Source organism: Bactrocera dorsalis, chromosome 2 (genome assembly GCF_023373825.1).
Source record: "Bactrocera dorsalis isolate Fly_Bdor chromosome 2, ASM2337382v1, whole genome shotgun sequence".
NCBI classification, from domain to species: Eukaryota; Metazoa; Arthropoda; class Insecta; order Diptera; family Tephritidae; genus Bactrocera; species Bactrocera dorsalis.
The window spans coordinates 85,523,856-85,539,745 of record NC_064304.1 but is presented as its reverse complement, the minus strand read 5'-3'; the positions used below and the strand labels follow the sequence as shown (position 1 = coordinate 85,539,745).

Here is a 15,890-nt window from a genome sequence, read left to right as displayed (position 1 = left end):
CGCTGAGTTTCACTAAGGTACATATCATCACCAATCATACGGTGTAAAGTCACCCCAATGTTATATGTTTGTAATATGAGAACTGGGTCAAGTTTTCGCCAATTTTATCTATTTTAGACACAAAGATACACTTTCATCAATGAAACACGCTCTCTCATTTTCATTGAGAAATTCAACTACAGTATACATATACTTGTATAATATTATACATATATACATATAAGTATAGGTACTTGGGTTCACATATTCGGTACCCAGGTACCGACTTGAGCAGTTTTTGTTATATGTTAATTGCTTCTAGATTTCTACACTGGGAAGGAAATAATCAGATGGAATTTAAAATTGTGTTATTTGGGAAGTAGGCGTGGTTTCAGCCCGATTTCGCTCATTATTGCACGGTTAATTAGCAATGAGAGAAAAATGTCAAGTAGCATTTCGAATTAAAACTTAATTTTTGAGTTTACATAAAAGTAAAAACTACATTACAGTTATTAAACAATATATTTTATTAATTATAAATCTTTCTTATATCAATTTCTTTTTTTAAGTTAGTTTTCCGTTCACTTTTGTGAGGCACTGTACATAAATAAATATTAGTTTTGAATTTGATATGCGTTTCCTTTTCGAAATTTTATAAGAGATTCTTAGTAATATTTTCGCACGTAGTAGCAATATTTCTGATATAAATACTCACTTGACCGAGCATTTGCTTTCACAGTTGTGTACTCTACTTTCGCTGCAGTACACGGTAGTCGGAAAGCCGCTTAAGCAAACGTGTTAATCAGTATTAAATATAAATTGTATTACCATGTGGAAAGTTAAATTCTTCTTAATAATATTAGTTTTATTTGTGAACTGCAAACGAGCTTATGGTGATGAAGGTAAAATAATATTGCCGATAAAAAGGGATGCCACAAATATTAAGAAATGAAAAATGTAGTATTAGAAACTTGCTGAAAATAATTTATACTATAATTTTGGTTCCGTAAAAATTAATAAACTAACTAAAAATGCCAGTTATTCGTTTTTACAGTATGAGCTCATGTTTTAGTGCAAGCAGTTAAAGAATAGGTGCCGAAAAATTTGTGAGCGTGGTTATGAATCGTTTTAGTCCATAACAACTGGTCATCGGCCGTGCGGTTTTGAGCATAAACTTCGTAATATTTGTCAGGTTATGGATAATGTTAATTGTTTTTATTTTGTATATGTGTGCTTTCAATTTTCATCAAGGCACACAACTGTTGCCGAGAAAAAATGCTGCAAATATCTCCATCAACGAGTCTGGGAGCGATTCCTCAGTTTGGTGTTACAAATTATGCTTTATTGCTTGAGAGGATTATGTTTTGAAGATGATTTTGGGCAGGTGGCGGCTGTCTCAAATAAACTTCAGCCGAGAGCCCTAACTTTCTATCACTTCTGGCAGTAATGGAACCGCATGTCAGCAAAAAGCATCTGAATATTCTAATATTCTCTTACAAGGCGTCAATCGTCTCGGGTTAATCTGCGATGACAAACGACTTCTTATAACCTCACAATAAGAGGCCAGCGTACAATTTTGAAAGACACGCTGCAGGCCCACGACGGAGCTCAGCTGAAGTTGCCATCAATAAATTGATTGTTTTGTTGACTGTATGATGTGTAGCTGTGGTTTTGGAATCAAAAGATGTCCTCAACAATATCCTTCAATTTATGCGCAAAAAATTAATTTCCTCAATAGAAATCGTAAGAGATTTTATAATATTTTTTCAAGTAGTTCGAAGTGGGATTGGCATTTTTCTATTTGATAATAAGAAAAATAGAAAACTGTTAACCAATTACCATCATACTTGGAGAGCTTTTCTTAGAGGTTTCTAAGAATCCATTTATAAGAGAACCAAGCGAACAAATATTTGATTTTTTTACGCATCCTATTGTATATAATATGTAAGCCACGTATATATAGTATATAAAAAGTATTCCTGCTAAGTGAAGATCAAGCAAGCTATAACCAGCGGATACATACTATATAATCGTACAAACTTGCGATACATAGCTGGATACATACCATACAGTCGTAGAAACATGCGTTCGTTCTCACAGACGCGAAACGGGCGAACAGCAAATTCATTTCATACTTGTACTACATATGTACATACACATCCATACATAAGTGCTTAGCTCAGTAGATACTGGGGACTGTGGTTGTGGTGCTCAGTACAAGATCGGTTGTAAGCAAACGATAACGAGTTTAAGGAACTTTATAAAGTTATAGTTAAAAAACTAAAAAACACACTATTAAACCACATCAAACTAAAACGAGAAAAATATTTTTTAATGTGAATAATGTAGTAAACTCGATATTATCGAAAAATGTGACACAAAGCATCCCAAACATACAAATACTCAGGTGAAGCTAATAAATGCGTTATAAAAAAAAAGAAAAAGCGTTTAAGTGATGCAGTCCATGCTCTCACGAAGCTCGGAATCCTCTCAGATAACGAATCCTGCGCTGTGCTTAAATTTGTGTGGATCCTCCTATAACTTGGTGAAACATCAAATACGACGCTCAAAGAACAGTTTACGTAAACTTTTTCATCGCTGCACTAATATTGCGATCCCGTTGTTTTTCTCAGCAGATATTTATACTGTTACATTTTTGCGTCGAATATGATGCCTTGTTATACTGCCGTAGTGGTTGAGACTCGCATGTCGCCTTTATTAAAGTTTACAACAGCCTTTCTGTCCAGTTAATAGAGTTGTTCGATTAATAGAGCGTCCACTTAATAGAGCTTTGACTGTATTTTTTATTTATGGATTATTTTTACTAGCCTGTCTTCAAAGTTGGTTCGAACCGGATACAGTGTGCTAAATTATCTAAAAATCGGTTCAGTAGTTTAGGAGTTCATCGCTTTTTCACCAACTTTTTTTCAAAATTGACTTTTTCATTCGATTCCTCGTTCAATTTTACATAAGAATCAGTGTTTAAAAATATGGGACATTGATCCCATGAACACGGACCTTTTCCATCGGCAGTCACAGTGCCATTCCGCTTGTATTCGAAGTCTTGCGATTTTTTTTTTTAAATTTTCGATCACTTTTTCCTGGAACATGTATACAGAAACAGAATTATGTTTCAAACAGTCTGAAAGCCCAAACAAACAGAAATTGTTTCAAATCTCCATGTCCTTGATAATAAATTACTGTTGGAAATAGTGTAGCCTGATTGTTGTTCCAGTGAAAGGCCTGAGCAGCGTCTTGTACGACGAATGCCAAATCTTATACTATTTAGAAGTATTTCACCTGGACCCAAATTTTCTTTCAATTGAGTGAAATAGTTAGTTTGTTTTGAAGTAAAAGTTTTCTCAGATCTTCCATGAAGGTGTCAAGAAATTCCCCAGTTTCAATTGTCACATTTTATATCGAATTTCATCAATATCATTTTCTTCGCAGTAGAAGTCAAGTTGTTGCCGAACTTCATTGATTTGTGGGCATGAAGTGCAGGTTAGATTATAGTACGATTCATCTGGATTCGACCATACACATTTTTCCAATAGGTCTTTAAATGAAGGTTTTTTTTTGGTAATCCATGAGGTCTTCTTAAAAAACTTGTTAAATTTGAATGTTATAACATAAAATACATAATCTTCCAGTTTCTTCATAACTAATCCGATTTAATCACAGTTAAAGCCAATGAGATATATTTTTTATTAATTATCATTAGATGTCTTTACAGTATTTAAAAAAAAAAAATATTCAAAAAAATAAAGCCATGAAATTCATTTCAAATGCACAATTTCGTGTGATGTTAATTCTTTGTTCATTATTTATTTATTATGAACTTGTTTATGTATTTATTCATTATTAATTTTTTCACCAATCATTCATTCATTTTTATACCCTGAACAGGGTATATTAAGTTTGTCACGATGTTTGTAACACCCAGAAGGAAAGGTCGGAGACCCTATAAAGTATATATATAAATGATTAGTATGTCGAGCTGAGTCGATTTAGCCATGTCCGTCTGTCTGTCTGTCAGTATATGTATATACAAACTAGTCCCTCAGTTTTTAAGATATCGTTTTGAAATTTTGAAAACTTTCACATTTGACGAGATATATTCAAGAAATTTGGTATTGATTATTTTCTAAGGAAACAATGTAATCTCCGAAGAAATTGTTCCGATCGGATTACTATAGCATATAGCTGCCATACAAACTGAACGATCGGAATCAAGTTCTTGTATGGAAAACTTTCACATTTGACGAGATATATTCAAGAAATTTGGTATAGATTATTTTTTAAGGAAACAATGTAATCTCCGAAGAAATTGTTCCGATCGGATTACTATAGCATATAGCTGCCATACAAACTGAACGATCGGAATCAAGTTCTTGTATGGAAAACTTTTACATTTTACCAGATATATTCACGAAATTTGGTATAGATTATTTTTTAAGAAAACAATGTAATCTCCGAAGAAATTGTTCCGATCGGATTACTATAACATATAGCTGCCATACAAACTGAACGATCGGAATCAAGTTCTTGTATGGAAAACTTTCACATTTGACGAGATATATTCAAGAAATTTGGTATAGATTATTTTTTAAGGAAACAATGTAATCTCCGAAGAAATTGTTCCGATCGGATTACTATAGCATATAGCTGCCATACAAACTGAACGATCGGAATCAAGTTCTTGTATGGAAAACTTTCACATTTGACGAGATATATTCAAGAAATTTGGTATAGATTATTTTTTAAGGAAACAATGTAATCTCCGAAGAAATTGTTCCGATCGGATTACTATAGCATATAGCTGCCATACAAACTGAACGATCGGAATCAAGTTCTTGTATGGAAAACTTTTACATTTTACCAGATATATTCACGAAATTTGGTATAGATTATTTTTTAAGGAAACAATGTAATCTCCGAAGAAATTGTTCCGATCGGATTACTATAACATATAGCTGCCATACAAACTGAACGATCGGAATCAAGTTCTTGTATGGAAAACTTTCACATTTGACGAGATATATTCAAGAAATTTGGTATAGATTATTTTTTAAGGAAACAATGTAATCTCCGAAGAAATTGTTCCGATGGGATTACTATAGCATATAGCTGCCATACAAACTGAACGATCGGAATCAAGTTCTTGTATGGAAAACTTTTACATTTGACCAGATATATTCACGAAATTTGGTATAGATTATGTTTTAAGCCAATAATGTAATCTCCGAAGAAATTGTTCAGATCGGATTGCTATAGCATATATATATCCATACAAACTGAACGATCGGAATCAAGTTCTTGTATGGAAAACTTTTACATTTGACCAGATACATTCACGAAATTTGGTATAGATTATTTTTTAAGGAAACAATGTAATCTCCGAAGAAATTGTTCCGATCGGATTACTATAGCATATAGCTTTCATACAAACTGAACACATAGTTACTAACAGAAATGCACCTGTGAAGGGTATTTAGCTTCGGTGCAACCGAAGTTAACGTTTTTTCTTGTTTTATGATCATTTATTTATTCATTAATCTATTCACTTAAGTATATTCATTCATCGAATTATGATCGTGATCGTGATACTTATTCTGAAAACTGTCTTAGTAGATAATACATTCTCACTATACTGATAAAGGTTCAAGAATTTCAAAATCAAAAAAGTTCTTTAGCTTACCTTCCAACGTCAACTTCACATTTTCATGGACAGTGCACACACATATGTATGTATGTACAGTATGCGTGCCACTGCTACCTGCTAAAAACGCAGTGCTGACGGCTAAGTAAAGCAATTTTTGAAAGCCCGAAATATTCATCAAAACTAGTTTTCTGAACTGTTGTCTTTTGTCATCTTTCTGAATGATTGATTTACTGTCCCTCTTTCCAGGAAGTTGCTTTGAATTTTCTTCGCTCTCATAAAATTGAACGATCTTTTCTTCGATAGATTAGTCCAGAAATTTAGGTCCAACTTTTTTCGTTGTCCTTAAAGATGCATCGACGTAATTATCATTTTGTATTTGTTTGCTGTTGTATCTTGACATATTTCACTGTACGACCAATCACTTGGGCTTTTCGAAATCTGTCAGCATTGTTGTCGATTGAAACATGTTTGGTATATAAAATGATACGAAAAACTCAAATAAGACAGAGAACAATGATTTTATTGCAAAAACTTTTTATTTTATCTGCCTGTTTCTGATTGGAAAGCCGTTCTAATGTCCGCTTTCGAAGTAGGAACAACATTAAAATCGTTTTCGAATTTCTTATTTTACCATTTCTTGCATTTCTTCAAGCTTATTTGACGTGTAAGAAGTTCTCAGTAACCTGTAATTATCAATATATGGATTAAGAAGTATTTTTCTGTGCACAGATTTTTGAGCAGGAAAATTATCAATCGCAATCGTTATGAATTCGAATAATTTCGAACGTAGGTATGCATACAATTTTTTTGACTGGCGAAACCCTCAAAATTGTATCTATTGACTCATCGATTACGAAATTTCCATGTGTTGAACCCTGACTACTAGTTTGATCCGAAGAATGTTGACTTTGAGATTGTTCTGGTGTTTGCGATTTAATTAAAGAAGGATTAGATTTTATGACTTCTTTGCGACATTTTGTGCACTGAGCTGATGATATGCACTGCTAAATTTTCATAAACGGTCATCCGGAAATGGACGTAAGTCACTTCCTGATTTAGAATCTAAAAAACGCTTTGCATGTTTTTTGTTGTTCTTGGAATCAGAGTCTCATATTTTTGAACACTGATTCTTATGTAAAATTGAACGAGGAGTCGAATGGAATAGTCAATTAAAAAAAAAAAAAAATGGTGGAAAAAACACAAAAAACTGAGACTTTTTTACATAAAATTGTATAACTTCAAAAATCGTCGTTAAAAAATAAAATGTATTTTTTTTTGATTGATCGAAATTTTAATTGCGCGCCAAGAAACAGTGGAGCAATGATATGATATTCTAGATATAGTTTGGTCAAAAGCGGTGAACCACGGGTACAAAACCATGTCGCCAATCAATGGAATGGCCCAAATTTCAAATTTAATTTTTTAGCATTCTTTTGTAAGATCAATAAACCGGATTTAAGTTTATTTACATTTATTAATACAGTATAAATTTTAATTTTTAGCTAAAAATATGGGGTAGAATATGAGTTAGTGTTTTGAATACGCCGTCTCGAAAACATTGGCTCGCACTTTCTTCGCCCTTTCAGTTGATTGACTTATTTTAAACAAAAGAAAATAAGCGGGCTTTTAATCTAAAAGGTTAATAGCGCGAAAGGGGCTATTATCAAATGAATATAACAAAAATTGGACTTTCGGTACACATTTGAAAAATGATTATGAATATTATATTTTATTCTAATAAACCAATATATAGCCACTTGTCTTTAATCCGTTAAGAGAACGTCGTTTTTTGATAACAATATGTAGCTGTGCCTTAATTGAAGTACTTCCTTAGCTTTCCTATATTTCGATATGGAAAATGTCTAATGAAAATTAAGTGAACGAATAATATTAGATATGATATAGTTTTATGTCGAAAATGTGTAAAATCAGTTCACGAATTACCGTAGCTTCTATAAAATACATATATGATTATTAACAAATATTAAAAACAAATATTAATCACCGAAAATTTAATTGTTTTTCAAAATATTCTCCATTTCGATCTATAAACTTCTGCATGCGTCAAAAATTTGTGTGAGATCACAAGGGAAAAATATTTGCTCCAACCAAATGTTCAAGCAATATTTAGTGCATGCTGGCCCCACTAAAGCCCACAGTTGTCTCAATCCCACGGTGGGTCATACGACGATCTTGCAGTATCAGTTTGCGCACAACATCAATAGTTTCCGAAACCAGTACAGACTTTGGACGACCTTCACGAAACTCGTCTTGGAATAATCTACGACTTTTATTCAATAATCTCAGACTTCTTGAACTCAATATTCGCTATTAAAAGACTTTTCAATAACTTTCTGTAGACAAAATGCGTAATATTTTAATGAAGTTGAGTGTATAAGTTTTCATAAACATAATTTATGCCTACATTAAAAACTAATAGAAAGATTTGCGATTTCTGATTAGCTTTCTTCCTATAACCTTGGCGTTGAGTTTATATCAGTTATATCTCATTTGAATTTATTGGATTGATTTTAATATATGTAAATATTTCAAACTCAAATCCAGACATGGTGTTTAAATAAAATGAGTCCATGGCCAATAATATACATATGTTAATATGATACCAAGTATGATTGTAATCCATTCACGTTTTAGTTGAATAATGAATTTCGAATTTATTTGTAACTCTTTCATACCCTGAACAAGCTATGTTAAGTTTGCCACGAAGTTTGTAACAGCCAGAAGGAACGTCGCAGACCCTACGGCCAGACTTATGAGCTGTATCCTAAGTTTTTGAGACATCAATTTGAAATCTTACACACGTTTTTTTTTAGACAAGACGCTGCTCATTTGGTGGAACCGCTTGATCAAATTCAAGGCCTTGTATGGAAAACATTTCTATTTGACAAGATATTTTCACGAAATTGGACAATATCATTATCCAAGGTATTGCTACATTTTCCAATTGTTTAGTACGGACCATTATAGCATACAACTGCCATTCAAACTGACCGATCAGAATCAAGATAAAGGTGCTTATCCGTTGTCTTCTTCCTAAAGATTGTTTCACTATATAAGTAGGTGTTAAAACAACTTCTTCTCAGCTTGGTTTGTGGCCTAAGCCCACATTTTAATGATTTTCAACCCACAGATTACAACTACTGAGAAAGCTGTTACAAGAGTATAAAAAGCTCTCAAGTATAAGAATATATTTAAATAGTAATATATTATTTATTTTTCAATTGTAGAAGTATGCGATCACGACGTGGGGTTTAGATGTAATAATGGTTCGATTATCGACTGTTTGGACGTATGTAATGGCAAAAAAGATTGTGAAGATGGTTCTGACGAATTCTTGGGGAATGATGTCACAGAAAGCCCCTGTCGAGACCAGGACTGCCCCAGTGATCATGTGAACTGTAATTATGGCGCTTGCATTCCAATGGATTACCAGTGCGATAACAATTACAATTGTGCTGACAAATCGGATGAGTGGAAATATTATTGCCACAAACATAAATAGTAATCAATTTTGCTAAAGCTTAAAGTTCTTTTGTGACTCAATTTAATAATTAAATATGTGTGTTTCTGTTTTATTTTTCTTGAAGCAATCCTGAAGAACTCAAGTCGTGTGACTCTGGCGATTTTATTCCAAAAGATAAATTTTGTAACGGAAAAGTCGATTGTCCTGGATTCAATGACACCAGTGACGAATGGCCACATTTATGCAACTTATGGCCTTGTCCGATCGATACGCATTTCCGTTGCAAATCTGGTGGATGTATTCCTCAAACTAAAAAATGTGATAACAATGAAGATTGTTATGATAATTCGGACGAGAAAGATTGTGGTAGAAAAGTAACAAAAAATCCAGTCTCTACAACACCAAATCAGGGCTGTCTAATTAGACAAGATCCAAATTATTATATAAAAAATGATCTCGAAAATAATAACATTAATCCCGGGGACCGAGTTTCCGTCAACACACTCATTATTATTAAATGTAGAAATAACTTCGTCTTCCATGGAAACTACCACGAACAGAGAAGGATATGTGAAAAAAATGGTGTGTGGGATTCCCCCCTTCCGCATTGCATAAGTGAGTATAACGTTTACATAATTGGTTTGAATTCATATGTGTATGTATGTATATGTTGATAACTTTTTGTATCCTGCTTTGTTGTTATACTTTCGCAACTTGTAACAGTATAACAGTGACTGACTTTTATCAAAAAAAGTTTTTGGGCATAAGAGTAATACCTTAAGAGCACTACTTGTACAAAGTTTTATCCCGATATATTTCGATTTCACAGTATGTAATAGGAATGGCTATGTAACCTCACATAACAAATTGAGATGAAATTGGTCGGGTAGTTGCTGAGATACAAGATTTCATCTGGTGGGGGGTGCTAAAGTTACAGTTCGTTAAGATAACTGTATTAGTGCTTAGTTCTGACACTTTATATATAGTTTATTATCCAATTACGCCCACTTAAAACATTAACCTCTCTTGGATCAAGGCCTTTAAATTTTTACTCAAGTTACAGACGAACTGGACAAAGCTACATGCATACATACATACATACATACAGGTGAAGCTAAAAAAAAGTTATTAAAAGCGAGAAACTACTGTCATAGGCTCCCGATTATACTTTAGATTAATGTCAAAAGGAAATGCTATAAATGCGACGCTTGTACACACCTAACCGCAAATTTTGAATTTTCGCAGGTTACCAGTATTCGAGATTCGATTGTTTTGTTGCGCTATATTGGTACTCATATCCCTTTCGTATGCTGACAAGGTCAGCCATTGTGAATGTTAAGAAATACTAAATTCGCCATACTTTTTGAACAAAGCTCGCAGACCCCCCTTAGACGCACTCTATTTTCAAAAGTAATATGTAGGGTGCTCGACTACGAAAATTGCCACATTAATATGATGAAAATAATAGTTAGTCTAAGCTAGATCGATGTAAGTGCATATGTATGTATATAAATATCAAAATCGGATATGATGCAGAAATTAGTAGTGAATGATTCTAACCACTCTCGGTTTGTCGAAAACTAAATTTCAATTCATTTGCAAATTTTTTATTTATTTAATATAAAGTTTTTTCGTCACCTGAACATATTTTCCGCCTTTATGACCCACAAATTGCGAGAGTATAAAGGTTCGGTTACACCGGAGTTTAGCTCATAAGTATTTAGTTCAGAAAAAGGTACGTTCATTTACTAATCTATTGAAATTCTTTTTCAGAATATTGCGGTGCAGGAATCCTAAACAACAGCAAATCTACAACAGCCCTATGCTCGTTTGAAGGAGCGGGGGTTCCTTGTAACAATATAATACCTGATACGATTGCCAAAGTGTCGTGCGCTGATAGTTATAAAATGCCGGCACAACTAGGGTTCGTATAAAGTATTACCGATCTAATACTATAAGTTCTAATAGACTCTACAGTATTAGGATCCTCATGGTTAAAAGACTGAGCGCTACTAAGATTATTTTATAATAAAGTATTCTTAAATATCTGAAAGTATATTCTTCAGAATTTTGGCGATGTTTACTCGCTTTACTGGCTCTTGAAACTTTCCGGAACAGGGCGAATCATTCGTGCTATCAAAACTTTACCAATTGTATTAATTTCTTTTTTGGGCGGAGCATTTTGTAGCTTATGCAAATTTATATTTCATCCAATTAAGTGTATGTCATTAGTATTGTACAAGTAGTTTACGATATCGAGACTTCATAGTTAGATGACTTCGTTGTATGAGGTTTTAATTGTTCTTCCGCTCTATACCACACATGCTATTATTACCCTGAACAGGGTATATTAAGTTTGTCACGAAGTTTGTAACACCCACAAGCAGGGGTCGGAGACCCTGTAAAGTATATCTATAAATGATCAGTATGTCAAGCTGTGTCGATTTAGCCATGTCCGTCCGTCTGTCTGTATATATACGAACTAGTCCGTCAGTTTTTAAGATATCGGTTTGAAAACGTCATTTTCTCCTCAAAAAGCTGCTCATTTGTCGGAATTGCCGATATCGGACTATAACATATAGCTGCCATACAAACTCAACGATCGGAATTATGTTCTTGTATGGAAAACTTTCACATTTGACAAGATATATTCTCGAAATTTGGTATAGATTATTTTCTAAGGCAACAATGTAATCTCCAAAAAAATTGTTCAGAAAAAATTACTATAGCATATAGCTTCCATACAACACATAGTTACTAACAGAAATGCACTTGTGAAGGGTATTTAGCTTCGGTTCAACCGAGGTTAACGTTTTTTCTTGTTTCTTCATTTTATTTTCTTTATATATCTTTTAAATCAGCGATTCCGCTTCCTATGAAATGACCTGCAAAAGCGATGGAAATTGGAGTACAAGGAAAGCCAATTGCGAACCGATTTGCGGTCGTTACGCATCAGATAGCGCATCAGTAGCTCCATGGCACGTAGGTGTCAAAACATATTTGAACCAGATGTGCGGAGGTACTATTGTCTCTCCAAGTATTGTGATAACTGGTGAGTAAAATTTTTCCACCAAATTCCCAAATCTTCGAAAGAATAAATGTGAGGGACGTTTAACTCCAATAGAGAAAGAGAGATATCAAATACGAGTAAATCCGCAGTTCAACAGATAAAAGTGAGATGTGCCTAAATAGCTGGGTGAAAGGGACCGAATTATTTCACATCCACATTAAAATATAGCATATTATTAGGTCGCTTTTTGTTTTGTTACCGAATTTTTAATCTCTCGCAACATGTTGCTACAAAGTATAATAGTTTTGTTCACTTAAGAGTTGTTTGCATCACCTACAACTATATACAGTTATATATTTGTGAATAATTTGGATGACGGGACGAGTTAAAATCCGTACGACTTTCTGTCTGTCCGTTTGTCTGTGCAAGCGATAACTTAAGTAAAAATTGAGATATTTCCATGAAACATTTAGGAGTTCCTATGAGAGTAAAAGGCTTCGTCACCTAGAGGCTTACAATGGACGAATCGGCCCCATCTACTTCCCACATGATAAAATTTTAAAATCCAACTGATTCTTTCATATTCATGTATACAAATCATATACCCATTAAGTTATCATAACAAAAGATTACACAAATAATGTCATCAATATGCGCAATATGCATATGTAAATGCCAAGATACCGATTATGTGTACCTGAGTACTTATTGTGGACTTTTTACCAAAAATAGATAACCGACTGTATTAAATTGACCCTAATTGGGTTGAGTTTCAGTAAAATAGCCCTTCTTTGCATGTTGACTACATACTCGTTTTTATTGCAGCTCTACATTGCGTCCAATTTGAAGATGAACCAGCTCTTAGCGTCGACAAAGTTGTAGTGATAATCGCGGGGAATTCAGTCAATGTGTCGGAGATTATCGTAGGAGGGTATGTATATGTCCACGTATATGCTCTTATAATACATAATTGACCAAGCGGTCCTGGCCCAACAACTCTAAAAAATATCGACGATAGTTTTAATATGCACCATATTGTGAACAAGTCATTCACTCCCTTAGTTCCTGAGTACACCCATTACATAAATCAATTACTCAACGTAACAAAAAAATTTTAGCTTGAACAACTTATAGTTATGTCAATTTTCATGCCATTATGTAATCATCGAACATCGAAACACGTTTTAAACCAAACAACAAATTTTGTACTAGAATATTAACCAGGCATTTTTATTACCATTTTCGGGCTTCTGGCGTGGCATGCGGTTGAATTTATTAATGAACCGAATACTGTTTGACCCGTTTTGCTGAATATTAATGTTTGACCATAATTAATGGTGCTCTGAAACTGCTTTGAGAGCTTTCTTCAGTATTTAAGCGAAGCCGATGATGCGTTTTTAAGGCCGTTATATAAATTTATTGTATCGGGTTTTCCAATAAGAGCGCTACAAATATTTTTTTTATATAAAACATATTTACATTTGGGATATCAATGAAACTATGTATTCCTGTGGAAGTACATTTGATGGCATTATGTATGGAACTCGACTTCTTTTGCATGGCTACCATGGGCATGTTTGCGGAAGTCCAGACGGAAAACCTAATTTTCGACGGTTTTCGAGCATAAATCGGCCGATCCTGTTACAATTTCAAGTTCGATATTCGTAAAATCTCACCAGCGAGACGGCCAATTGACTGGGCCATTTCGGTAAACGGTAGACACGCTTTCCAAACTTGGTTTTCAATAAATCAAATGCGACATTCGCTGTATGACTTGTGGCGCCGTCCTGTTGGATCCACATATTGTTTAAGTCCATATTATTCGGTTATCATTGAGCCGTAGTGAGTCCCATTCACAGTAACGTGCCGGACTCGATCATCACAGAAGAAGTACGGCCCAATGACGTCGCCGGTCCATAAACCGCACCAAACCGTAATTTTTTCGGGATGCAATGGTTACTCATGGAGGAGGTACGGATGTATTGTTACAGGAATAAAAAATTCATTGTTATCTCAAGCCTTTTTTTTTATTAAAAAAAACTTTAGTTGCGCTCTTATTGAAAACCCCGCTCTTACCTGTAAAATTGAGGCCATTCCGAGCTTTGGTAGTAAGTTTTAAAAACGTTGATTCGTTTTTGGATCCTCTATCTTTCCATGATAAAACGACATACTTTACTGAAGGGAAATGTCGAAAGAGCTAGAAAAAATTTGTCGTCTTTTGATGTCCCTTTTGGTCCACTTTTGTAGCATATCTATTGAAAAGCCCGTTATTATAGTCTTCACCATGTATTTAAAACAATTTTTTGGGGACATTTCGAAAGCACATCATTTTAATATTAAGCAATTACTCGAGCATTTCTATATAGTACTTCTGGTTAATGTTTCTCAACAATTTTTCTCACTTCAGACAAATCGATGTTGCCCTACTAAAACTAAGCGAAATACTTACTTTGAGTAAGAGCATAAGACCGATATGTAGAACTGAGAGCGAATTCATTGTGAACTCCACAAAAGCATTTCTTCATGGTTGGCCGAAAGATACAAACAAAGTCACAGATGTATTTCATAAAACCGAACTGGATGTATTGCCTCGTCATAACTGCGGCGCCAATTTGAATGGAACGTATATTTGTGTGCGCCCCGCATATAAACTTGACAGAATTGAAACCCTGTGCGAAGGAGATAGTGGAAGCGGGATCATTGCCGAAAGCAACGGCGTGAACTATATAATTGGCATACTTATTTTTAAGCCCAGCCGCAATGTAAAATGCACAAACGAGCCTATTGTTGCCGTCATGTTTAACCAAATACCAAAATCACTGAAAACTAGAATTATCTCGGACAGAGAACCTTTGTATGACATGAATCATCTATTCATGAATCTAATGAAAAAGTAAAAATTTCAAAATTTCGACATTGAAAGAAATAAATACATAAAGTAGCTGTACCCCGGGTTTGATCCGTGGTTTATTAGGAAAACAAATTTAGTATTAAAAGTGTTTAAATGAGTTAAGCATCCACCCCTCTACCCGGTAAAATTGGCGCATCCTAATGCGCCTGTGCAATTCACCACAGATGATGATTACAACACAACTAAACACATTTGTACACCAACCCTGTCAACAAAAAGGATGCGCAAAGGGAAGGCAGGCGCATATCGTTAAAAACAATTCGAACAAAACATTCGTTTACACCCAGCGCCGCGTCGACACCTTCCGCCAGCACCTTCATTCAATTCGATACTATATACATACACTCAATTCGTCACATACAGTTCGAGCATCAACATCCGTCTATATATCCACGGTTTTTGGACACCAATCTCGCGCGCTGCAGTTACCACTGTGACCCCCACAATATAATAACATTAAATTTTTAAAAACCATTTAACTTATCTGTGAACACTAAGATTTAATATTTAACTTTACTATAACTTTATACAAAACAAGAGATTTTGATAATAAATTATATTGTGATTATAAACTCAAGTGTAGCCGATTCTTTTATTTCGATTGTGCATGACAACCAGTTAAAAAGGTTAAAAATTAGAGATACATACATATATACATATGTATCTAATGGTTACGAAATTATTCAAAAAGTAAAAATAATAAATATTTTCATCTTGAGAAGCAAAATAATTTAAATTTGAGTATCAGAAAGATTCATTTACAAAATTTGATGACTGACAGAACGGGAGAGTTGATTCAACTTACGTAATTGTTTTTTGTCTCGGGTCGTAGAGAGTTGAAATC

At 34.1% G+C, this 15,890-nt stretch overlaps 1 protein-coding gene across 1 annotated transcript; it reads left to right on the top strand.

The window, feature by feature from the left end:
- The first annotated feature begins 711 nt into the window (after positions 1 to 711).
- LOC105228508 (modular serine protease) lies at positions 712 to 15,628 on the top strand. Its single transcript, XM_049447829.1, has 7 exons — positions 712 to 881; positions 8,890 to 9,163; positions 9,250 to 9,740; positions 10,899 to 11,049; positions 11,987 to 12,177; positions 12,961 to 13,066; positions 14,543 to 15,628. The coding sequence occupies exons 1-7, from the start codon at positions 809 to 811 to the stop codon at positions 15,030 to 15,032; spliced, it is 1,776 nt and encodes a 591-aa protein (XP_049303786.1). The 5' UTR covers positions 712 to 808; the 3' UTR covers positions 15,033 to 15,628.
- The last annotated feature ends 262 nt before the right edge of the window (positions 15,629 to 15,890 follow it).